Source organism: Lineus longissimus, chromosome 2, assembly GCF_910592395.1.
Source record: "Lineus longissimus chromosome 2, tnLinLong1.2, whole genome shotgun sequence".
In the NCBI taxonomy this organism is placed as follows: domain Eukaryota; kingdom Metazoa; phylum Nemertea; class Pilidiophora; order Heteronemertea; family Lineidae; genus Lineus; species Lineus longissimus.
This window is the reverse complement of record NC_088309.1, coordinates 9,460,694-9,486,981: the sequence shown is the minus strand read 5'-3', so window position 1 is coordinate 9,486,981 and position 26,288 is coordinate 9,460,694. Positions and strand designations below refer to the sequence as shown.

At 40.7% G+C, this 26,288-nt stretch overlaps 2 protein-coding genes across 2 annotated transcripts; one reads left to right on the top strand and one right to left on the bottom strand.

Annotated features, from left to right (window-relative positions):
- Window positions 1-575: 575 nt before the first annotated feature.
- Window positions 576-25,341, bottom strand: LOC135482558 (ubiquitin carboxyl-terminal hydrolase 32-like). Its single transcript, XM_064762686.1, has 29 exons — window positions 25,205-25,341; window positions 24,168-24,295; window positions 23,577-23,682; window positions 23,066-23,184; window positions 22,116-22,275; window positions 21,398-21,529; window positions 21,080-21,187; window positions 20,682-20,797; window positions 20,093-20,251; window positions 19,646-19,813; window positions 18,936-19,376; window positions 18,660-18,800; window positions 18,264-18,414; window positions 17,901-18,064; window positions 17,504-17,666; window positions 17,128-17,372; window positions 16,726-16,829; window positions 16,347-16,416; window positions 15,781-15,955; window positions 15,412-15,563; window positions 8,826-8,994; window positions 8,162-8,490; window positions 7,703-7,893; window positions 7,364-7,571; window positions 6,783-6,974; window positions 6,380-6,605; window positions 5,823-6,019; window positions 5,300-5,392; window positions 576-5,015 (listed from the first exon to the last, which is right to left on the bottom strand). The coding sequence occupies exons 1-29, from the start codon at window positions 25,260-25,262 to the stop codon at window positions 4,845-4,847; spliced, it is 4,836 nt and encodes a 1,611-aa protein (XP_064618756.1). The 5' UTR covers window positions 25,263-25,341; the 3' UTR covers window positions 576-4,844.
- On the top strand, window positions 10,451-14,790 carry LOC135482561 (uncharacterized). Its single transcript, XM_064762694.1, has 2 exons — window positions 10,451-10,934; window positions 12,147-14,790. The coding sequence occupies exon 2, from the start codon at window positions 12,224-12,226 to the stop codon at window positions 14,453-14,455; it is 2,232 nt and encodes a 743-aa protein (XP_064618764.1). The 5' UTR covers window positions 10,451-10,934; window positions 12,147-12,223; the 3' UTR covers window positions 14,456-14,790.
- Window positions 25,342-26,288: the final 947 nt, after the last annotated feature.

The window sequence follows — 26,288 nt, the reverse complement described above, 5'->3', positions numbered from 1 at the left end:
AGTCTTTCTGAAATAGTCAGGGTTTTACTTTTAAGCAAATATGCTCATATCTTACTCTGTGGAGGGGCTCCTGAAATATTCAAGCCCTCAGCACAGAGTGGCTGTGGCTAGTATATTCACAGACATGTTGCACACAGCAGGGGTTCTTACTTTTGACCAGTATTATGAGCAACAGACACGTCTGCTTTTGGTGCACTGCCCCTCATTGAACCATTATAAGTATTTGCTGTTAGGATTTAATTACCAAATTATAATCAAATTAGAGCATACTTATAGATTTGGACTTCGATAATACATTTTGTATTACAAGTACCCGTGTGGCATTTCACCTGGATATCTTGGCTTTTAAGCTTCAAAATCCGAGATATTAAAATTGGGATTTGGCATAGTTGGAGACCATGAAGAAACCACATAACATACCTCAGAGCTGGACTAGGTGGTGGGAGGAGGTGGGGTTGGGTTGGGTCAGGTCATAGTACCGCCAGCAATTGTGGCCATGAACACACATACATACATGTACATGCATGTACCTAAGCATTCAACCTTAGAATAGAAGAAATGACAAGAACACAAAATTAACATCAATTATACTTTAATTCATTGGCAATCTTTTGATTTGTCACATAAAAATCAAGGGACACACATTATTTTGACACAAATTGATCACACATAGATTGTGTGGGCACTACTGGGAGCCACCATTATTGTAAGCCAGCTCATATCAACATTTTCATAAATATAAACAAGCTTCAGAAATTGGCAATGTGTTCAAGTGGAATAATGAAAGTACCTTTGTTCTACTTCGTGAATAATGAAAATTCACAATAATTGTCAATGGAAACATACTGAAGAGCATCTTGACCACCAAGGTTTTTGCATCTTTCAAGATATACTCCGTCTATGTTTCAACGGAGTAGACCATGAGGTTCAGGATGACAGAAGAATGCAGAACTTGCACACCTTTTTATTCTAGCATTCAAGTTTATATACATGTCAGTTACTGTGATTTTTAAGGCCTACGTCGTTAATAGCGTTCATTGTTGAAATCATATTCCGGCCTTTTTGAAAAAAATTGGAAATTTTCAAATTCAAATTTAACTTTATAACTTTTTGATCGAATGGAGACTGAGTAGGTCCTTATAAAGAGGGCAAAAGCAGTGAATAGAACAAACCACGCATCGCGCAAATCACCATCAAAGTCAATTAAAGGTCAATAAAAAAGAGCATCTCGAGGGGGAAATAAAATAAAAGAATACATACAGGGAAGACAAATAACAAAGAATCAAGATTATTAGGAAAAAAACAACAACTGTAAAATATTCGATGTCTCAACAAAGAACCAACCACTTTACACAGCCCAACGAATGTCAAGGAATCTGCTCAGAATCAAGTTCAAGAGAGAGGATTCTTAGGCCCAGCAGACTGCGAGATGCAGTGGACTGGCCTTGTCCCTCACCCTAAACACTGTGTCATCTGTGGCAGTCTATGAGACAGTGTGAATGACGGACGAAATGGACTGAACCAGGAGTCTGTGAGATACTACGCCCGATGTGACAACTCCACAGGTGTGTTAGCTGAAGAAATGCACAGTATTCAGTAGCACCTTTGTACCCCATGTAGGTTGGCATTTTCGGGAGGGTCATGGTCAGAAAGAAGTCGGAAACTAATCAAAAGATGGGCAACAGAAGATTCATGACATTTGAGGCAATTCTTGCCAAATTTTGCTAAAAATTACAAAATGTGAAAGAAAGGCAACATTTCTCAGGAACTTTGACAGAACATTATGACAAATTACGAGGACCTTTTGATCACTGATGCCAATCATCACAATAAATGGACCAGCCATAATTTGGGGTAATGACGCCTCACAATACATGCAAGTACACTTTTAAGCATTTCGCACCAAGCTTGTCATTAACCATGTTGGAAAATTCAACTTTTAAGTGGTTTAGGGCAACCGTACCTAGACTGAATCATCTGTGCCTTATATCAAGCAGATGCACACAATATATCAGAAGGCCTATTATCATATTTGACATAGTGATATTATTTCCAAAGATAACTTTGTGATAGCATGATGCAATGCTGCAATGAAACTGTGATAAAATGACCTTTATTGTGACACACTGTATCATGAACTAGATTCATTTTAACTGAAATCAACTAAATATTTCTTACCCTGCAATGAAAATAAATTCACACAACGACCCAATCACATAATGAACATCCGATGCTACCTTTGAAATAAACTCTCGACAAAATACATAAAATATACCAGTGCTTCTTTCAGTAACAAAAATAGACATCATCAAAATTAAACCTCTTCTCAACATCACAAGATATCTAGCTCAAATGTGCAAATGCCCCAAATGATGCTAAAATAAGAATTGAAACTATAGCGCGGTGATTTTTTCTCTTTTGGAGGCATTTTGGCAAACAACTATCCAATTATAAAACCGGTAAGGCCAATTCAGCTTAAAACCTACATATTCTTGCATGATGGCATCCCAATTTGTCTAGATGTACTAAATATCTCGAGATCTAAAGATCACATAACTACAAAGGCAGACCCAGGATTCTGAGAAAGAGGAGGCGTCCTAGCACTTCACACTCAAAAACATATTGACTTTTTTGTAATTTCAAACATTTTTTCTGAAATAAGAGTGTGCCACCCCTCCTCTCCCGTGTCTGTATCCACCTATGAACTACATTATACACTCAATATGCAATAACAATCAAGTCACTCATGAGAGAGGCTGAAATCAGATGAACTTTGATCGGAAAATATTTTCTCAGTGCTGGAGTTGCACTGGAGGTCATATCATAGCATTTTCTATTTGATAATTCATGTATACTTGGACACAAATCAGCAAATTTCAGCCTCAAACCCAGAAATTCAGACCCAATATATATATTTACATCAATGCTTTGCACATTATTTTCAACAGTCTTTCTCATTTATATATATATAATATATTACAAAGTTTGTACACATCTTTATACCTACACTTAACAAAGAGTAGAATATCACATTGTGACACACATGGAACAATACATACAGGTATATTTACATTAGAATTTACAACAGAGTTGTCAGAGATTACACAATACATCTAGTCACATGGAAATGTCGAGAATGAAAAACAAAATTTCAATGATGTTTGACCTTTTATCCCTTTTGCTGCAGGTGACGTGCATAACACGTCACGTACATGGCCCCATGACATGCGGGTGACAAGTGTAGTATGTCATGCCCTACTAAAATGTTAATTCACCCGCACTTGGTCGCACCCTCTCTAAACATGCCACCCACACTCAGGAATATTAGTTTCATCCTACAGATGGCGACACTACTGAACAGTTACAGCCGTAGTTTGCCCTACTGTTCATTATTGGTATCCTTTGTCAGCAGAAGATGGCAGTGGCCGGAAAAAATTACTGCTGCAGCGAAAGGGTTATAATGTCTTTCATATTTATTTCGAAACAAAAAGAAAACACTTTCTTGCATTTTTGATAAATTACCTGCTTTCTTAAGGAACATATTTTCATGCAACACAATGTACTACCAACCATGCAGGGATAATATCACACAGACACTTACATGGACACAACATGTACAACCTGGTGCCCTCAACGATATGCCTCGAGTAACAGTGTGATTTTACCGAGCAGTCATGGCCTTGACTTAAGAGGCTACACCGGCCAAATGTTCAAGAGAAAATCAGGCCGACAACAAAAGAATGTCATCATGGTACACTTCATTCAGAGCACTCAACAGATACAGATGTATCGAGTGGCGATGTGACAGAGTATTTGCCGATTGTCTGGTGGTCATGGTGGAGCTGGTTTAACAACAAACAGAACAGACTGTCAGTTACATTGTTCAACTCAGATGTGGACGATATCATACGGATATACACCAAACATTAACCGCCACCGATTTTGATCCTCGCTGACAGATGTTCTTTTATCATGTTCAGATTTTGTTGTGAAAATCCACGATAACTTTCAAGTCATCTCACACTTTGCAAAACAGGGTGGTTAAAAAACCTTAAGTACATGTAGATGGCCGCTCAATGATGGCACTATAATTGAAATAGGATACAAGTGTACTGTTATAATGTCACAGTAATTACTGAACTAGAATTTGCAGTTGAGTTGACAGTCAGACTCTAAAGTCTCTGCCAATCATGTAGCAATGCAATCCATTAATATCTCAGACTATGAGTGATTCCTAGCAATCCGACTCAAATGTTGACAGAGACCGATCAGGACCATTTGATCAAGCTGCAGATTGGCTCGCTTGAACTCTCAAATCTATTTGATATACTATGACAGAGTTTTTTTTTTATCAGACTATTTATCATAAAATACCATGGTGGCAAAATGAAGAGGTGAATTCAATGGCTTACTATAAGAGTCCATGCGTTGGGAGGCTAACCGACACAATACGGGATATTCTGACATCAGATGGCAACACCAGGGCCATGACATCACATGCCAAAGCGATCAGGCAAATATCAATCAGCATTGACGAATTCTGTTTACAAATGGAGGAATACACTCTATTCTTTCTAGCCACTGAGAAAATTGGCACAGCACATGAACACTTACACTTAATTTGTGATATAAAAACATTCTGAGTGGCACTTCAAAATAAGACAAGGCTGCAACTTACAATGTGTATTGGAGAATTTTACAGTATTTGGGAGAATTTTTTTGATAAATTTCTGACGAGTTCTCAAAATTCACTCGAATACTTTGCAAAGATCCACCTGCTAGTGCAGTTTAGACAATAAACACATATCGTCAACTTTGACTTTATGTTTTAGGATGTTTTGATTTTATTGTATCGAGCACATCTTTTTGAAATCCGACTCGAATTCATCATCAATTTCACTCAAGTCTGGTTCCTTCCCCTCGATGCTTGGCATGTAGTCCTTGTACTCGAGGCCCGCTCGCTCATAAAACAGAATGTAGGCAGAGTTGTGGTCGATCTGGTCAGACTGGACTTCCTGAAAAGTTATTGAGCAAAGAATGATGCATAATTCCCAACCGAAGAAATCTCAAAATGTTCAAATTTCAAGATCAATTTCAAAGATTTTTCTGAAATTAAGGTGCCCCGAGCCAGGACTGCTCCTTCGGCATGTTTGGATCTGTGCCTGCTCTTGTCCACAGGATATTGGTTTAAAATAAAAAGAGATGAAATGAGCCAAAGATTTTCCTTCTGATATTCACATCAGTGTGTAAGAAGACTTGGTTTGCACTGGATGAGTGAGGCGGTCCCATGACAACTTACCTTACAACTGCTGTCATTGTAACAGTACCATTTGTTGTTCGGATTTTTTGCATAGGCAACATAGTGACCGCCTCCCATTATCCCCGAGTGACTCTGAAAGCAGCAAGGGTGGTTACATTAATATTGTAACAATAACAATCACTTTAAATGATTTCAATTCCTAAGTTTTTGAATAAGAAAGGATACTAAGCTCATTAACTACAGTAGAACATCCACTAAAGATCAAGAGAAATAATGATTTCGAAACCAAGAATCAAGGCCAAAATATGAATGGGTAAATGATGCCCCAGCACAGAAGGATTGATCTAATTCGGAAGATCTCTCACTCTTAAGAGTTTGACAAAAATTTCTCACAAGATATACCAAAAGTTTGAATAGGACCAGTGAAATGAACAGAAATACCAGCAATTGTAGAGCTGGTGATTTTTGAAGTAGTGAGGTAAAGTGGGGCTACAGATGAACCACCTTTTAAGGTGCTACAACTATAGCCATAGTTTATATAGTTTGATGTGACACAACTTACTGATATTGCATAAAGGTTGTATCTTGCATTTGTGTAGTCCTCAAATTCTTGTTGCGACGAAGAGAGGATTTTTGTGTTGTTATTTTCTATCTTTCTCTGACTAGACTCCAGGTGATTGCCGTCACCAGAACCCTGGCTTTCTCTGTCAAGGCTCACCCGCGAGCCCCGCTTCATCACAGTACTGCTATTCTTTTGGCCTGCAAGGATATTACAATGTTTCAATCAAGGATAAGAGTGGTGATTGGGAAAAACTTTCAGTTTCATCTGACAGACTTGCTTAATATTCACACCTAATAATATTGTGATGAGCCAGGAATATTAATTAGTTCCTAGAATCCCTGCCAAAACATCAGAAGAATCTAATTCCAGGTTCTCACCTAGGATAAAACTCAAGCCCACTGGCGTAGGAGCCAGCATGGTTTACTTCTTGTAACGGACTGATCACTATGTTCCTGTCATGTGCGTTTGTGATTGCATGCTAAGAAAATCTGCATTGGCTGTTGAATAAAGGACTATGTTTAGTCGAGAGAGATCGCAGTTTTTCAAATCCAACTTACCACTTAATTCACTTTGATCCATGTCAACACTCGCCCTGTCGTGGTTTGTAGGGCCATTGTGTATGCATTGCTCCTCCAAACTACTTGAACTACAGTTGTTGCTGGACAGAGGACATCGTTCCGCCAAGTAGTGTGTGGGGTCAAAATTGCTGTGTGGAAAGTTGACAATTTTCTGAGACTTTACCCAACGGCCGTTTAGGAACTGGAAGCGTTTCATGTGAATGATCTGCAACAGAAGTAGGAACAACTTAACAATAAATGAAAAAAAGTAGGGCAGATAGGGAAAATGTAATGTAGGAATTGTCTTTATGCCGTTGTGCCTTGTAATCATGTGCAAACAAGGACCTTTTTAAATTGTCATAAATCTGCTGGCATTAAAAAGTGAAAAATATTTCTGACTAACCAACATAGGAGGTAGCTTCCATATCTCCAGTCTCTTCGCAGCCAACCGATGCTTCTTGCATTTTGAACAGTAGTAGAGTTCATCCTCTCCTAGTTCCTCCTCCTTGGTGAACGCCTTGAGGCACGTGTCCAGATCGATCGGTTCCGTCTGCTGACGACGGCTGATCTCGACACTCTCATGGTCCGTCCATACCTGTAAAGATTAAAATTGATAATATAATCAAAGGACACATCGTCCGTTTGTTTCAATCCACAGGGTGAATGGGCTATGGCCTTCAAGCTATTTAGAATAGGCACTTGGAGAACAGAACCTTAGGAGGTGAGCTGTAGTTTTAGCATTTACGTGTACAGGCAAGAGTCCACATGGAGAAAATGGAATTCGCAATACGAACCTTGAGAACCACACTTTTAAAAGGCAAACTGTGGCCAACAAGGAGGGGACCAGCCAACTTGGACCTGTTCCTGGGAGTTCCAGAACAAGGGGCAACCCAATGTTGGCTTTTGGAATGCGCAATTTTGAAGGCGCAGTGAACAGTTTGGCATGGCACCATGACAATTCGAGCCCTGAAAATGACTACCAACCTTTTCCTGAGAAGTCTGGTATCGGAGATGAATGGCTGTCGGCTCCCAGTCAATGGCAATATACGAGCTGGCAAACCTGAACACAGAAGCATCACAATCTATTCGACATCCACGGCAGAACTGATACCAGGGACATTTGGCACACGTCACTCCATCCTTCTGGACCTTCTTTAAAGTGAAGGGGTACTCATAACCAAGGCTGTCATCACTGTAAAAAAAGCACTTTTATTGAGAAAATTCTCAAAATTTTTTACACCAGCACTCTATACCAAGCTTTAAGTACATGAAGTTAGTAAGCAGTGGTCATTATCTGTGACATATTCAACCACCTCTACTCACCAATCCATGGCATGATTCGGGCTCCCCACCTCTGACGGAGGCAGTGGGCTGACTAGTCTGGACACCTGTGTCCACACTGACTGGTAGATGTCCTGGTTCTTGGTGTCCTCAAAACACGGAAGGATCAGCGGCGTCCCGAACACGCTCGGCCTCGTCTTGTGAGAGGAAAGGTAGTACACGTCCATCCGGATCTGAAACAGACAGAACAGTCATTCTCCTTAAACATCTGCGGGGAAACTTTGGATAATTGGTTGCTATCTGAAGCTGTGCAAGTTTACAAAGTTTGCAAAATGCAAATGCTAATTTTTACGTCTAATTATGCAACAGGTGATTCAAGCAGAAAACTAGCCCATGCCCAAATACAGGTATACCATTGTGGTTGGCAAAGCCAGAGGGTAACCTTAAATGAGCAAACTCGGAGTCAGGTCGTTCTGAAAACTATCTACTTTGTCAACTCACCATCTTTCTATGCATAGCTACAATAAACCCATTGAATGAATCCGGGTCTTGACTGCTCCCACTTGTGCTGTTCCCATTGTTGTTCACACCGTTCACAAGTACCGTCATGGCTTCACCGTTCATAACATCCCCATTCACATCTTCCGTGTCGCTCGTCTGCATACCACTACCGAAATCACCGTTCGATAATCGCGTTATTTTGGCATCGCTGTGGTCGACTATAACAAGGCCATTATTGGTGTCGCTTTCGAGGGCATCGTCTGATCGCCGCAGGGTGTTGGGTGATTCGATGGGGGGAAGGTAACCGTGATAGCTTTCATTTAATGACCCTGGAAAATAAGTGCAGAGATGTAAAATTGGAGCCAACGACTGGGAAACTTAGTACAGTGGAACCTCCATACAACCTCTCTAATACAGACACTGATTTTGGTGCCAAATTGGTTGCTTCCCTTCAAAACGACCTCTCACATCAGGACACCTCTCTATTAAGGAGAGTGCTAGTCAGTCCTGAGGGTGTCCGTAATAGAAAGGTTCTACTGTAGTTGTTATTCCCACCAAAAGGACTCTAAACAGACAAATTTTCGTACCTCTGTGTTGTTGATGAATTTTAACCTTACTCGGGCGCTCTTTAGGATCACCCGCACTGAAATTCATTCAGACTTACTTGCACTGTAGCTGCTTTTTAATCTCTGCATGGAATCCACTCCAGACGGCGTCAGGCCACGCTCTTCAGCGACAGTCATCACAGCAATCTGCGGCGGTGGGGCAAGTTCGTAGGCATAGAGGGAGCCACAGAGCATTGTCTTTATCTTCTGGTTGTCATCCGGAAGACTCTGAAAAATATCCATTGTGGAAGTGGTTTAGAGATGGTGTAATCAAATTATTTTCGGTGTCATGAAGACACAGGTCCTTTTGCAGTTGTCGCTCCAATGTGGATGAAATGCCAATCTGGTGTCTAATACATTTTTATTGAACAGCAATAAATCAACAAATTATTCAGAAAACCTATACACTAATCATGGCAACGCATTGTTTTAAAAAATTATTAATCACCAGCAGTGGGAGTCGCAATGCGATTATGGACTTGATTATCATGTTTACCTAAACACGAAATTCAACACTAAACCCACATCATTCAAAAGTATTGGAAGGTTTTCTCAGCAGTCTGGTTGCCATATGCGGTAAACCTAAGAAAGAGCAAACACTCCAAAAGAGGCATTCCATCACATTGTGACACATACATTAAGAAAGAGCAGATGTGCCGTCATTACAAAAAGATTCAAGAACAATTTGGATATGAAGGCTTCCCCATTTGAGACTTGAACGAGAGCTATCAATCACGCCATTGCAATTGATTCTGAAGGGCTAATCACTCTGCTCATTTAGAAAATACACTGAAAACTTTGGTGTTTATGGGGAGTAATCAATAGCTCTTCACGCGGAACAAGAGTGATGGAGAGTGAGACTGACCCCACTCAATTGGAATAGTTGTTCTTTTGAAAAGTCAGGACTTGTTTTTTAGACTAGGATGACATCAGAAGTCTAAGGATAAAAAGTTATTTTACAAAAACTTCTCCGTTGAACTGTTTATTGATTTTAGCCACGGCATTATTGGCCCTGGGGCAGGCTTTGTGAGGAAATTGATCTTGGAGGAGACTAAATATTGCTCGTTGGCAATCACAAGAAGGAATCAGATGCACCAGCACGTTTATAGGAAAGTTCGATGGATTGACATTGACCTTACGCAAAGCAGACTTGGCAATGTGGAACTATCAACATGATTAAAACGGGGGTAACACTGATTGCCAAGATACAGCAGAATCCAACAACACCAATTTTTTTTTCTTTACTAAACGTGGGAAAAAACGCAACAGATCAAACAGAACAAACTGGCGAGACAGTATTTTTTACTGTGATCTCCAAAGGAATGGTTTATAGACATCAAGCAACTCTTGAAAACACCATTTCAAGCTTTTCTCTATTCAGGATACAATCGAAAACAGATCGTATAGTTGATGAAAGAAATACAACCTGGCAATACTGTGAATTTTCTTGGATACCAAAGTATTAAACTGATTGAAGGAGATCAGGCTAAAACTAATGACAGAATTGAACATCAATGTTTCAAACGGGAAAGTAAGAAACTGATTTTTGACAACTGTCTACTAGAAATTGGCTAGTTTGTGAAACATCTCTGCGCTTTTTGGTTGACGCACAACATGCAGAAAACATGGTCTCTCCCATTGTCAAACAATTGATTTCGAAAACACTCTACTTATCGAGCTGAACGCTAGAGTTGAGAGGAAGATTTTGAGATCTTTATTGTGTAGATAGAAAGCTTAGCATTGATGAGAGGAATTACTTTCCATGCCAACGGTTTACATCCGTATCGACTACTAGACTGTGCTGATAGATGGCACACACACGCAACTCAGAAAGGACCTTCTACAATCGGTTATCAATTTGATGGATTTATGTGTGAACTCTGCACTCTGACGGTGAAGGGCTCTACTTAAAAAGAGTCCTTGTCCACAATTCATTAGAGCTTTTAGAAGATTTAAGGACAAACCTCACGTGCATACAAGACTCCAGATCCATTCAGAGGCAATTTTTGAGATAACAGTAGTGGCGATAGCAGCCGCGGGAGGAACAACTAATGTGAAAAGACTAGAAAAATCAAAACAGCAATTAAGAATTAAACTTGACAACGACAGTGCATAGCTCATCACCGTGCAGAGAACAAGTAACACCAGAGAATAGGAGTTGGAACAAGGTAAGAAAACATCTTTTTTGAAACATTTTTAACTGGGTTTTTATCCATTTCAAAAATGTGAGTCAGGGCTTTTCAATTTTTTCTCTCTTCGGCTTGTTGCTGAAGGTCTCATACACGGAATGTTCCCAAAACAGCTGCAGAGATGGATTGTAAGCATTATGTAACTTTCAAAGGAGGAGGCTGACAGTTCTTGTGAACTCCCAGCTGCTTTTTTAAACGACAAAATTGCAGTCTTGAACTGAGAAGCATGTAGAGGTGATTTTTACATAGTTTATGGGGGAAGTCCCATGCCCATTTAGTTCAGCCCCAACTTAATGGACTGCCTTGGCTCTTTTTCTAAACACAAAGCACTCATGTGCCGAGGATGGGAATTGCTAATCTGTAACGACCTTAGGAGGATGACCCAAAGTATAAAATGCTTATGGATAACCTCAATAATGTCTTGACAATGGTGTAACAGACTTGATAAATCCCTGTACAAGCTGAAGCAAGGCTTAAGGCCTCTGCACACATCGCAACGGCATTGCCATCTGCTGATGACGGAAATGAAGGAAGTCTCGCAGTACAAGCTAACAAACCAGCGAATCAATTCACAATGATTTACTGGATCTCACAAGATGTGACTGGTTTTTCCCTGGTCGTTGCACCCCTGCTGTTAATTCTTATATCAAAACAGATAAAGACACAGGTGGTGGGTATCGATCCCCCCCTCCATAGAGAAAGGCAGAGGTGGAAATCGATATTAATTCGATACCCCACTTATTCTGGCAAAATATTTACATCGTTTTCTGTCAATAACCGACCATTATCCTGTTTCGTAGTCAGGAAAACACTCTGCAAAAACAAACAAATTTTATCGAGTTCGAAATTTCACGTAAAACAAGGATCAATTTTGCATTCAATTATTTTGCTATTGGATAGTTTTGGGGACAGATGGCTATTAAGTTGCCGGCACTGCATTGAACATTCGGCTAAAAGGCAATCATTTTTCACGTTCGTCAATATCTCTGGTCAATAAACTCACTTCATGCCCCAAAGTAAAAACTAATCACTTGATTCTTGAAGTGTGTAATAACCGACCATATTTTAAAGGTTTTTCATGCTTGCTTTACGATGTTTTACTTCGTCACGCGCCCAAGCAGAGATGTGGTGCTTGAAATCAGGCCATAGCAGGGGGAAAACATATCTCATATTCAAATGTTCACATTTCAGGTGTCCCCAGATTAGAAGATTTTCCAACCTGGCCACGAAGTAAAAGTCTGGTGAACCGCATCAAAGGAGAACATAGAATGGATATATTCAAAATGCAAGCCGAGCGGTATCTGAAGGACAACTATTCAGAAGTGCTGACGATAACCATCTACCTGACGATCCTAGGAACAATAGGGATAATTGGAAACGGCATAGTTATATACATCTATCTCCTAAAATTCCCAAAGAATTCATCGAATATTTTCATCACGTATCTAGCAGTGATAGACTTCCTCATCTGCCTCATTATCATTCCCTTCACACTGGTAAAGGAATGGTATACCGAAATCACCTCGGACATCGTTTGCCGATTAATGCAGGGCATCGACGGCAGCATGATGCCAATGTCGATGTGTATTCTCATTGCCATTGCCGTGGAACGATTCTGTTTGATTTATTTCATGCCGAGTATTGTGACAACACCAAAACAGGCTGCCATTGCTATTGTTTTCATCATATTTTTTGCAATTTGTACAGGAATGCCACTGGCTGTTGCCTCTGGTGTCTATGTCCTCTATGAAGCGCCAACAACAGGAAAATCAACGTACATCTATTTCGGATTCTGTAGCCATAACTCTATGTTCATAAGTAGAAAAGCTCTTAAAACATACTGGGCGATTATGTCATGTTTCTTTGGATTGATGATGCTGACAATGATTATGCTTTATTCTGCAATATTTGTGTCGGTGTATCGCCGAAGTTACTTATTTCACAAAAAAATGCAACACGCATCAAAAACTGTAGCAGCTGGGAACAGTTTAGGAACCGCAAGTAAGGATAAACAAGTAACTGAGCTGACAACAGATGAGTTTAAATCAAAGTCACTGAAATCAGTCGAAAAGGACACATCACCACCATTCATGGCAAGAAAAGTAGCACCAGAGGCATCACCAACAGAGCGCCATTTCAAGGAAATGACACCAGATATAACTTCATCAATTCGTGGCAGCATATCCAAAAGCGAACTTACACTTGAGCAAAATCGTCCTGATGGGGATCTATTAGGTGACCAGTGTCGATCAGAAGAAAGTTTCACCAACCACCCCATCAAGCAATCCATCAGTGACAAATCGAAACAAACTGACACTCAAGTGGACAATAAGATAAATGTGCATGCGCCTGCACCTAATGTAGACAATGCTATAAGTAGTAACACTGATGTGCATGCACATCAAGGACACAATACCAGTGATACGGATGTGCAAGCAAATCAAACTCAAAGAGTCAGTACTATTGGTACCAATGTGCATCTACATGAAGAACACAATACTAGCGGTGCAGACGTGGAAGCGAGTCAAGGACAGCATACTGATGAAACAGATATGCATTCATTTCAAGAACACACATGTAATAGGGATGTGCAGGCTACCAGTAAAACCAGTGATATAGGCCCAAATCCAGAGAACTTGCTTCGTTCCCAAACCTGTCGCGCAACCATCACTATTGACACGAATGAGGGGGACGTTATGGCCTTAACAACCATCAGAAACCATGACCAGCAAGAAATCGTGATCAAGCAACACAAATCGATTGTTTGCAGAGATGATGGGGTGGCATCATCTGATGCTATTTCCTCCTCGCCTCCGTATGTGGAGAAAATGGAAGCCACATGCACAGGTCAAGGCGGTGGGGCTGACACCATTCTTCCATTCAGCAAGCAAGATCGGAGCAATAAAGAACCTGAAATAAATGAACAATCCAGTGGCTCTAAAACGGATGAGGGCCAATCTATTATGTCAGAAGTTAAACAGAACGGTGATGCAGGATCAGGAACCACCACTGTGAAACCAAATAGGAGGCCACTACCCCTTATTTTAGATTCAACATCTGAAAACATATCGGTTATTTCACTTCTGAGCAGCCAACCACAAAGAGAGACAACCCACTTCGGCAGCAGGCGATTGTCTGCTACTACATCTACAACTGCAAGTCGGCCAGCATCTGGAATCGCAGCCAACAGCAGGCTAGCAACCGGGCAAAACACAAAAACAAGACCAACTTCTGCAATGAAGACAAAACTTCCCCATCTGCTGACGGCGAAAGTGCTGCTCATTGTCACGGTGACGTTCATCATCTCCTATCTCCCGATGATCTTGATCGTGAATGGGATAATTCCTGAAAACAGAATCCTTTTTTACATGTATTTCATCAACAACGCCGCGAACCCGATTATTTATTCCTCGATGAATAAGAGATTCCAAGAGAAATTGATCGAAGTATACCACAAATGCCCAGGAATACGAAGAGGTAGTCGGAATGGTAGGCCATGATATCAATACCTGTGCAAAAACTAAAACACTTTTGATTGCGGTCAAACTGCGAACAGTAAATGCTATCGGCAACTTCTGTATCTGTAATATTTGCACCAGTAGAATAATAGTTATTATCACCTTAGTATCACAATGCACTAGAAGATGAAGGGTCAGTCAGAATATCATTCAGCTGTGATATTTTCACATAAGTGGCTAAAGGTTAGCTTCCAGTCTCAATGACAGCAGCTAAAGTGGGAAATCATGCGGCTTTCAAAGGCATTGCATTAATTTCTATGTAAGTAATTGCTTGGCATCTGTAACTGCCGAACAAGCATGTGATAGATCAGAATAAAAGAATGGGGCCTACTTGAAATCTCAGCCTTCCTTTTGAGTTCCATTCCCATAGCCTGGGAACAGATTAAATCTGTTGCCCTCATTTCACCCTACCCTACCACTGCCAAGTCCTAGATAAACCCACTTCATCTTTAGGAGACGAGGCATTCCGACCTGAACTGAAATTTGTCAAGCTGACCCCTGCATGCAGATTATGGAATTAAATAATCAGTATTGATTCACAACTAATGGATTTTACAAAATCTAGTCAGAGGTAAAACGGTCTCGGACTCATAATCTGAACATTGTGGATTTGATACCCGACAACGACACATTGCTTGTGACCTTTGGCAAGTCTCTTGACTTAAACTGCTGCCTTTTTTAAATGGAGATGTAAATTCTGAACACCTTGGTTACAATATAATACTGTTTACAATGTATAACATGAAATGCACTGTGCCTTGTTTTGGCAGCAGCGGTTATCGTTAGGCAACCACAACCACTTGGGTTGGTGAAAAATAAGGAAACCGATTTCGCCTTTTTGGAGACAAAGTCAACGGCCAACCGACCCAAAAGGTGCCTAGCCACAGTGCCTAGTGGCATGCAGTGCAGAAGACGACAGAAAAAAGATATCAACTTACTTTTATGACAGCCCCAAAGAGTTCCACTAGAAGTATGCGATTGAAGGGAATGTTTGAATGTTCACTCAGTTGTTTCTTCAAGGTTTTATACTTCTCGTCCATGTTCAATCTCAGGCCATATTTGACTGGAACGGACCCATCCAATTTTATCACTGCAAAGGGACAGGCAACAGTTATATGGCATAACAATCATTATAATAGTAAGAACATGTTATTCCTAGTATTTTTTTGTATTTCAAAAGAAGAGACTGTTATCTGAAGTCTTCTTCTGTGAAATCGACAAGCGAAATGGTTTTCAAAAACATGGAACTTTACCCCAAGATCTGCATAGTCTCATTGATAAGGTAACTGAAATCCGAAACCACTTACTGATAATTTCTAAATGTATACAGCTGTCCATGGGTAATGGCAGAGAGAGGACACTGAACGGGTCAAAGCGTACACTGATGTGACCACATTCGATGCATCGTACTTGTGACTTGAGCTGGCCATGGAAGAGGTCCACGATGACGGACTTGTTCCGAAGGAGGTGGTTCTCCCAAGCCTGACAAAGAGAACCAAGTTTGAAATGAGATTATACCTTTCAAGGACATTTTCAATATATTTTCTTTGCATTGGTGTCAAAAATCATTGTTTCCTAGAGTACAGAAGTGAAGGCAACCCAGTTGAAGCACAGTGGAAGAGAATCAGCCTCATGATTGAGAGGTGGTGGGTTCGACTCCCAGCCGAGTCACTGCTTGGTTCCCAAACTGGCTGAATTCAAGTGAGCACCTTCTGATTGATTTCTGTGGAGACCGGGGTAATAATACAGTATCCCAAAAGTGCTTTGAGAAGAGAAACTTGGAAAAGCGATATATAAGAACTAAATATTATTATAATTATTATAATCTAAGCTTTGAAGAAGTAACTGAGAGTGTATAAAATCCAAAACACACCTCTTTGGCCACTTCCTCATCTGGTCTTCCATCACTGTCCTTCAGCTCGACGTATGGCTTATTATGAACCCTGCAAAGCAGAAGGTGGAACATTTACGAAAGAAGTTCATTAATTCAAATTCCATACAAAAGATACAGATCTTTGGCTTGTTTAATATAGAGTTCACGTTGTCACATGTAACGTGTTACTTTACGAATGAACAAGTCATTTCCAAAGAGTGGGCTACATATGCTTCACGATGTCACTTTTTACCATTTGTCACATTTGCCTAAACTTGCAGCAGTAACAACATAATGAGATGGTCAGTGGGGCTCCCTATACGCAGTGCTGCTGACAACCCAGTTGGCTAGAAAACCCTGGCTCGAATCCACTCTTTACCTATTGAGATCCTCGTGGAGACCATCTAGAAGGAAGGCCAGCAATTCTTGTGAGTCGTGCTGTTGAAAATCTTTAAATGTCGGTGAGTTCTTCCCAATCGTCCACTGAAGAAGATTAGCAAGAGAGGTGAGCAGAATTAGAGTCAAGGTGAGTCTTTTGAGTCACATCACAACTCAAAAAGATGCTCTGTGTCAGCCAGACAAATGAGGTTACCACTCGAGGTAGGCCTAGATGTTGGAATATAAATTCCTATAGCCTGGTCATTCCGGTAGCTTGGATGCTCCAGGGCATAGGGCAGTGTTTGTGAGCAGTTCACACCACTTTATTGCCTATGGACAGCCCTGATGGCCATCTGAAGAAATAAGCTTAGGCATATTATTTTAATGAAGTTCTCAAGCTTACCCGTAACCGAAGTGGAGCAGTCGACTTCATTGTACCACTCCACAGGTCCTTCACTAAGTCACCGTACCGCTGTGCTATGTGACCTTTCATGCCCAGGGGGTTATCCCTGTTCATTTCGTACTTGTGTATCCCTGATGTGAAGTAGTAAGTCAGCGGCCATGTGTTACTGACGCACTGGACAGCAGCATTCATGTAACATGTGTTGCCTAAGTTACTGAGGCCTGTGGCACCTTTTTCTGTGGGAACTGGAAAGAAGAGAAGACAGCATGAGAACATGCAACATGGGAAAAACAAAAACATCCATGATTGGAGAGGGGGTTCTACTTGGCAAGTAAGCGACTTGAAAGATGTTGAGAAGGAAATTCACATCACACACCTTGTTGTTTTCTATCAAGAGCATTCTTGTTGCGAGCGAGTTGTGACATTTCTTCGGGCCAAGTTAAATCTTTGTTGCGCACTTCGATGAGTATGTTTTGATTGTCCTCGATGCCCAAGTCCTCCATCGTCATCTCCTCTTCTTCTAGAAGTGTCATATTTTGCTGAAGTAAAATAATCGATAGCGTTTAAGCATAAACCTTGAGGGGAATCAAAGAAAACCTGAACACCGTTCATTGTATCAGCAGAGTTATGCCTTGGTTGCAGCAAACTGAGTCCCTCTTTAGGTATCAGTGCCAGCACAGCATGTGAAACTTTATATTCTGAGTTTGGACCCAGAAATATAAGTAATAGAACAAGTCTATTGAAATTGGACACACAAACAAGGAAACACCTACCTCGTCTTTGCACTTCCAAAGTCTGATGTCTTCACGGTTTATCCGCAGCCGTGAACACAAGAAGTCGTAGACTTGCTTGAGGGTATGCTTGCGACTGAACGCTGCCGTATAGGCAAGGTAACGACGAGGAGCAGGGGGGGCATTGTTGGAGATGCCAGCAGCACCTGAAGAAAAAAGACAATGAAATGGGAGTGTCAACTTTGTAAACAGGTTTAGGTTGAGACAATAGGATTGTGTCTGACCCAGGCAATTAGGCGTTCTTGTTTTCGAAAACGGACTGACTCTCAAGATTCAAAGCTGGAATTTTGTAGCAGACTAGCATTTTAGGGGACTGAAATGTACAACACTGCACAGAGCACTTACTAAGAGTCATGCCTCCTATACCTGCCATCATCCCCGTGAACGATGTCTGTTGATTGGGTCTTGTATTCTGCACCTGGTGGCGCAGTAACTTGACGTGGATTGGGTACATCTCAAGTTCAGGAGTATGGTCAGTGGGGCGCATGCGGATCACCTGGAGATACAAACAGATAACAAATCAAGAAACATTTTCAACACCTTTCTTAGATCATCCCAAGAAATGCATTTTGGTCTGCCCCAGATCAGAACCAGGGGCCTTTTGCGTGGTTGACCAGTGGTAAAACAACCAAGCTATATTCAAGTCTTTGTTTATATGACAAACATGTATTAAAGAGGAAGATCTCTTATGAGCATTCCGATCAAGATCACATGTATATCAACCGTAGGAAGAATACTTACAGCCCTAGGCAATGCAAGAGTTCCACCATACCAGGAATGCAGTGCCTTCCACACTGGTTCTGGAACGAGTTCAAAATCTCTGCTCCGTGCCAACATGGCAGTTCTCTTCAGTTTACCACCCTCATTGGTCAAAGATGTAACCTGGAAAAAAAGCATATCATCTCATACGTTGTCATTGACTACAGGGATTTTAACCACGCGATTTCGCACCAATACATTACAGTAGGAGTACCAACTGACTAGTAACGCACGAAGTGATAAATGCACGATATTTACCTTTGAGAGATTGACATCAATCAACGAGTTGTTATCAATGGCTCCTGGTTTCGATGGCACTCCGTTCGTCGTGTAGCGTTTCAGACTAGGCGAAGGCTGCGGGCTCGGCCCTGGGCTCGATGTTGGTGTCAGATTAGGAGAAAGGTGGGGGTACGCTACAGGATGTGGACCGTAACCATTCCACTTCCGAGGCAGGCTATTGGTCTTGGAAGCGCTATTTCCGCAGTTGCCTGAGACGTTTCCGTTGGGTAGGTTAATGGGCGAGACTTCGTCTTGGTGGTGAGTGATACTTTTGATGACTACATTTGAATTCTCCCCCCACGCATTGTTCATCTTGCTGCCATGTTGACTGTATTGCAGAGTATTATATCGGTATGGCGATTTGTTCCTTTGGGACGAACTCCTTTGCACTGTCTGAGACTGTGACTTTGTTGTGCTTGGCTGCAAAAAGACGCAAAAAAATTAACTCTTGCAAACAAACTAGACTATTCAGTCAACTGAACTAATCAAGCGTACCTTTTAATCGCATAACCACGGAAATTCACTTATTGCTATTGCTTTCTCCCAGATCAGGAGTTCAAGATGGTCGTATTACTCCACAAAAAAGTTAGGAAACAAAGTAATCTGGGCAACAGAGAGATATTTCAATTAAAAGAGATATTGTGCCCTCTTGCCTACATGAATTAAACTGCAACAAAGCAAGTACTCACGGAATAAGTAACATATTCAAACCACGACCTCCACCACGGCATAGCTATTAAGTACCATATCTGATTTGTCATGAGACCATGCCTCTCGTCGCGCGCCAACCACTCCCTGACTATCTGGCCCTCCTCCTTTCGGTTCTGTGGCTTCAGGCCTAAAACAATGTGACACACCTGCAAAAATAAATCAATGGATTATTAGTTTGTCATGGGCTTTCTATTTTGCCACTAATTCCTGTCTAAGATGGCATACTCTGACCAAGAGGGGTAAGTTTGAAAGTGACCAAATAGCACGACTCAATACAGACTCCTGGTCCTTCATGTAAAAGTTTATCCATTGGACCATTGCCCCTCATTGGTTATAACATAACCAGAGCGTCTACAAGACTCCACAAGAACATTAAGACTGTCTCAAAGTTCATGATATTAAAATTTAGACATTCTTTCACCTACTTGGAATAAGAGATTGACAAAGTTTTCAGGAAGCGGGTGGTTGACCGTCCAGACAAGATACTCCTCCAGAGTGATCTTCCCATCCTTATCGGAGTCATAGGCATCCAGAATCTCTGTCACTATCACCGTTGGGTCTGTATCTTGAAAATTATCATATTCCTGAAAGAAGCATGATAAGCAAAAGGTATAGAAATGGGTTACTTTTACTGGAAATATAATTCTGTGCCATAAAGGGAGCTCCAAATTGATAGAATAAAGTGAACAGATTCTTCTACAAAACAAACATTTTCAGTAAGTAAAGCAGCTTGCAAACTGGTGATTTAAATCACAGCGACCTGTGATCATGATCACCTGCGACAAAAATTGCTTGTTTGCAGTGGTCACAGCAGGTGCCTACAACAATAATCAGTGAGCGCCATGATCAGCAATTAACAACAAACCCAGCGATTGCTTGTTTATACAAGCTTCTTTCAACCAATACCCTAATCAAATACATGTAAGCAGACAACAGACCATGTTCTCTTGGCTGGGCAACAATGTCATATTAAATCGATTTCAAATCATTCCATATTTGTATCAATAATCTTACCAGTTCCTCATCAGACTTGTTGTCTTTCCTGACAGCCAGCAGCGCCACCACCATGTCGACAAGTTCAGACTTCGACAGCAGACTATCGCGATCTTGGTCAAATATTTTGAAACAAACTGAAGAAGCAAAGATACATGTACATGAAATAATCGGAACTGCAGGTCCGAATTGTGATTGGGAGGTTGTGGGCTCAAGACTCGGTCTGTGCACTCAGTTCCTTCCAACGGCCCGAAATGGCTAAGTATTGCGCAGTATGTGGCCTTCCTGGTTTTTACAGTAAGGGAATAACACTATTATTATCATTATCATTACTAAGCAGCACCAAAACAAGTGGTTTCAAATAAGAACTTGAATACAGAACAAACGTCCACAGCCCAGTACCCTGATTCTGAACTTACATTTCTGTCTCTCAGTCATGGGTCCTCGACAACACGCCGACACCCCACAAGCCATTTCTTTGAAGTCGATGTGGTTATCACGATTCTCATCAAAGGCATTGAACAATCCTGCAGAAGATACAAGACACTATACATGTACATAAAACTGAAGGATTCAAATGAGAATACAACTCAAGAACAAATTCAAAAACACTAAGTACAATAGGGCATTAGCCTTGTTCTGACCACAGAGGTTTTGGTGAGACAACCATTGTGTGCAACTGGGCATGGAAATCCAGTACAATTTGACAGCCAAGACACCATCACCTAAATACTCACCACAGCAAAGTGACTCCGGTACAGGTGGTGATATGAGAGGTTGAAACGTCTCTGTATCAAACCGTCCGGATTTGGACTGAGCTTTCAGTGTCCAGTACCGCTTCTCCAGTTCGATTATGTCCGTCTCCTCCACTACAGAAAAGAAATAATTACTATAGACAGTGAAATCTACATTTCAAGTCGAGTAGAGACAATGTCATGGATTGGAGACATCCCGCTTATCTTCTTAATCGCAATACTGGACACACCACGCAATCTACTCTCCGTAATCACAATCTTCTCTGCAATCACAACCTACTCTGCAATCACAATCTACTCTCTGCAATCGCAACCTACTCAGCAATCACAACCTACTCTGCAATCACAATCTACTCTCTGCAATCGCAACCTACTCAGCAATCACAACCTACTCTGCAATCACAATCTTCTCTCTGCAATCACAATCTACTCACTGCAATCACATGGGTTCGATTCGATTTGCAGTAACTCAGAACTTTGTCCATTGCCAATAAAAATGTTGACATCTTGAACAATTTACAGATTTCCAGTATTACTTAAATATTTTTCTTCTTAAATAGTTAGCTCACATAAAAAACAACAACTGATAGAGAAACATTTGTTGTCCAATTTCTAGTTTTGTAGAAGACAACTGGAGGTGACAATCATGTAATTCTAACCCAGAATGGCTCAAGGAATGACTAAGAGAGAGAAATCTTACAGTGAGTGACACCAGCTAGGGTCTGGTAGAATGTGGGCGTTTCGCTATCACTGGTCAGCGTGGCATTATTGCTGTCGAAAAGTAGCCATTTAGTCAGTGACGTCACATCAGGATGTTTCAGGATCCATGTGCGGAACAGGTCATACGTCACTTTGTCTCGCTGGAAAAAAGGTATTGATTAATAAGATTTGTATTTAAAATTTCGATGATTGTCAGGGAATATTATTGTCCACAGCAATGGGATTTTACAACTGTGATGAGGAATTTTGGGGCATTATAATTTTGCTGTCTTTGCAGTCAATCCTGATCTGCAAATTTAACAAGCGCAAAATGTAACTCTTCCAAACATTATACAACACGTCTGCTCCCAAATTTTGGCAAAATTATTGTACGTGTAAAATGTTATGTTTTGGGGTAAAAGGTTGGTGACCACAAACAAAACATGTCAGAATTCTTTTCTGTGTTGCACTATTCTTTAGAGGAGACCTGTCCCAATGTAGCAGCATATGACAGGATACCAGTCTATCAGGCCATTACTCATAACAGGATGTATATATTACATAACATCTGACACAACACAACACGTTTCCGAGGTACTGGTTCCCATGGAAACCTGGCCGCACCAGTTAATCTTATTACTGAAGACTGATTTCATTGACACTACCATCAATTAGAATGTCCAAAGTGACAAGTCTGGGACAGTTCTGTGACCACTGAAAGCTCTGAACACAGTTATACAGCTACATAATCAGTGCTTTCAATCACTGCTGAAACATGTTTTTTACCTTTCAAATTAAAGAAAGAACTCTTGGTAATTTGAAACTGAATCTCAAATTTTATCAATATTACCAAACATATTACAAAGCAAATGAGGGTGCTTCCAAAAATAATATTGGATCCCTAAAAATTAAATCTCATGAGGTTCTAGCGGAAGCCCTGATATTACTTACATCAAGAAACAATTCAGATAGGGCAGCAGGTACCTGGCCCTCAGTAGCAAGTACAAGGCGGTCCATCTCTGACTTGCTCACGAATGGAAGGCTCTCATAAGCATAAAAGCCAAAGATGACTAAAAGAAGAGTAAACAAAGGTGTCTAAATTTCCACAAATGATATGATTTGAACGATCTGTTGGGGATTAGTAATATATACCGCTCACAAAATATTTCAACCACCAACTTCACCCTTGGCCATTTTACATCACGATTTAGTATATATCACCCAAGGGTCTTAGTTAGTACAGGTGATCTCCCAGCAGAAACTGGTGTACATGCCCTATGAACCATATAAGTTCAATCCGCCTGTATTCGTAACAGGTGCAGCTGCGTAAGTCCTATAAAGTTAATTCAAAATTCAATTTATATCTACATAATTCAGACATATTTCACTGTTGAATTACACTTAATACAGCATTAATTTTCATTAATTACATGTATTCAAATTAACTGCATCATGTACTTACACTTGATTCTTTCTTCTAAGTTACCTCTAGTCACCAACACCAGACCGCATACCAAATCTCTGAAGTTAAGACCACGCTGAGCTGCCCCAAATGACAGGAAGATTTGCTGAAAGAAATAGTTTTTAAATCATTGGCAAGTCAAAATTCAACTTCCACCTTTGTTTTTTTTACATGATAAATGTAACTAGATCCAGATGCCAATAATATACTAACACAAACCCCATTCCCACCCCTCTCCCTCCCCTTGAGACACCTGTTTCAGGAAATTCTAAATGATTGTGATGGAAAAAACTTCTCCCTAATTTTTCTGTTCATCTCTAATCTGTACTAGAAGTGTATCACTGCATTTTCTAGTCAAATGAAGTCAAGTACAAACACAACTACAAGGATTGTTGGTGCTGAACCTTATTTCCAAAGATAGGCTGAGTCTGGATCAGTCCCGATTGAAATATTGCCCTAATTCAGTGTATTACTACCAGCTACATGATTGCATGTACCTCATTTTCTATTTCTTTTTGCACAGTACATATTTCGGATTTATTACTGACTTAAATTCAGAACACTGCATACATGTATATATAGTGAACCTACCTCAGAAATACTTGCTGGTACGCCATCGCCAAGGACCTCCCTGACAAAGAGAATCTTTGTCATGTAGCCATTGATTGTACTTGTCCTTTTGAATGCATCTTTTAGCCTCTTCAGCTCCGCTTCACTCACTTGATGAATAACGAAGGAGGAAAACAACATCAAGCAATATGATATACAAAGTCATGGAGAATTATTATTAACGTTTAAGACCTGCAGCAAATGGCTTCCTAACAACCAAACAAACCATGCTGTTCCTCATGGTTATGTGTGATTTGAGCATGCAATATGCAATGGACGATTTCGAGGAAAGAAAAACCGCAGCCCCCAAAAACAAATGTGCACACTTAGAATGGGTCAGAAGGCCAAAGCCAACTTCGGGCAATGCCATAATGCACTGTGATACTTTATTCCAGGTGAAACGCATTACTTGTCAGTGCCCAAACACACTTCTCTGAAATCGACTATAGAATGGATGGAGCAGTTCCAGTCAGATTTAGGCCCAATAATGGCAATGCCAATGGTAATGGACAAACTTCATGCCCTCATCAATACAGAATGATTGTGATTCAATGCTGGAACCGTTGAATTAAGGCATTGGTGTAGAATCGAACTTTTAGAAGAAGTTTACTTAGGCGCTGACCAGTTATGCGTTCAACTGGAACAAATGGTCACAATGGCTTATGTTATGGCATTGTCCAAAGTTGGCTTAGGCCTTCGGACGGGTTTTGACACGCATTTTGATTTCCATTTGTCCAATTTGATTTGTTTTGGCTCTGAATCTGACTCGTTTTCTTTGAAAAGGTCTATCAAAAATACCATGATCACAACACTGGAAGATATCATACCATACATTCACTAAAAGTACATGTAAATATGTGCACGTACACGCCACGACCCATGTAAACACTAAAAATAAGACAGCCCTGTGCATTTCATGATTTTCATGTACATTTGTGTACATTTTCAAAATATCAACTTTTCACAAGGTTTGTTTTTCATCAAAAACACATCGATTTAGCATCTATTTAAACACGTACCCCGTTTGACAGCATCCTCATATGTGATAAAACATAACTTGGACTTCTCAGCACCCATTTTTTAGTTCAATCTCGGTGGGATTGAGGAATGATTTACATATTTTGATGGGTGAGAAATTTCCTCATTACAACGCCCTCCATCTTGAATCACGAGTTCGAGTTTCTCTTATTGACACCAGGTGGCGAGTTCGCGGATTTCGCGAATAATATCGGCGGGAAACTTAAAGGGCCACTCTTGCGAGACGGCGTGAAAGACAATGTCACAACCAACTATTCGGCCCGCTAAATAGGCTGTGAAAGACGCTTAAAGTTATTTCTGAATATCCTGAATCCTAAAAGAATTATCACAGGCAAAGAAAGTTGATCTAGCGACAAATAATACCAATAATGAATAATTCTATTGTCTAAATTAAGCTTTGGCGCCGAAAAATTACTCGGCATGTTCTCCCCACCCAGTCTACACGTTGACGGCACATTAGTCAGTAATTTCTTGAATATAAGTTAGTCCTTAAAAAATCATCTCGGCCAAGGTGGTAAATTTGTGAATATGGGTCACAAATATTAACAAGACTGTGTCTTCGGTTAGCATGTGCACCCTTAAAGGGACAATATAGGCAGCAGCTAGGCAGGCAAGACAAAGTTACACAAAGTTGCCAATAGGGGTCTCTCACATCTTACAGTATGTCGAAATGATTGACGCTTGGACGATGAATATGTTTAGTGCTGAATCTGACATGACCCAGGGCCCTTGCTGTATATATATATTAGTCACCTGAAGATGGCCAAACTAGCCCATCTGCTCCTGCCTATAGTCCCCCTTTAACATCTAAAATATTTCTGTGAAGTTAACAGGGGTGGATTTGTACTCTGTATTGTTCACTGTAATCCAATGGTGTCACGAATCAGATTAGAAAGTTAGTGCACTACTCCAACTCCCAATGTGAGGTGATTCCCTTTTCTCCCTTATTACGTTATCAGTAAGAATGGGGTTACTTCTCGATGAACTCAGTTGTGACAGCAATGAAGTCATCAGTAGCACTCCACTTATCAAAGTGCAGGATGCAACTTCCAAAAAGGGAGTTAA

Bases quoted from the DNA above. Each gene is read 5' to 3' on its own strand.
- LOC135482561 (XM_064762694.1), top strand. From the start codon at position 12,224: ATGGATATATTCAAAATGCAAGCCGAGCGGTATCTGAAGGACAACTAT.
- LOC135482558 (XM_064762686.1), bottom strand. From the start codon at position 25,262: ATGGGTGCTGAGAAGTCCAAGTTATGTTTTATCACATATGAGGATGCT. The intron at 20,798-21,079 runs GTAAGTTCAGAA...TTGCTTCTTCAG, and splicing joins CATGACTGAGAGACAGAAAT to TTTGTTTCAAAATATTTGAC. The intron at 18,415-18,659 runs GTAAGTATTCTT...TTGTATCTCCAG, and splicing joins CTCTTGCATTGCCTAGGGCT to GTGATCCGCATGCGCCCCAC.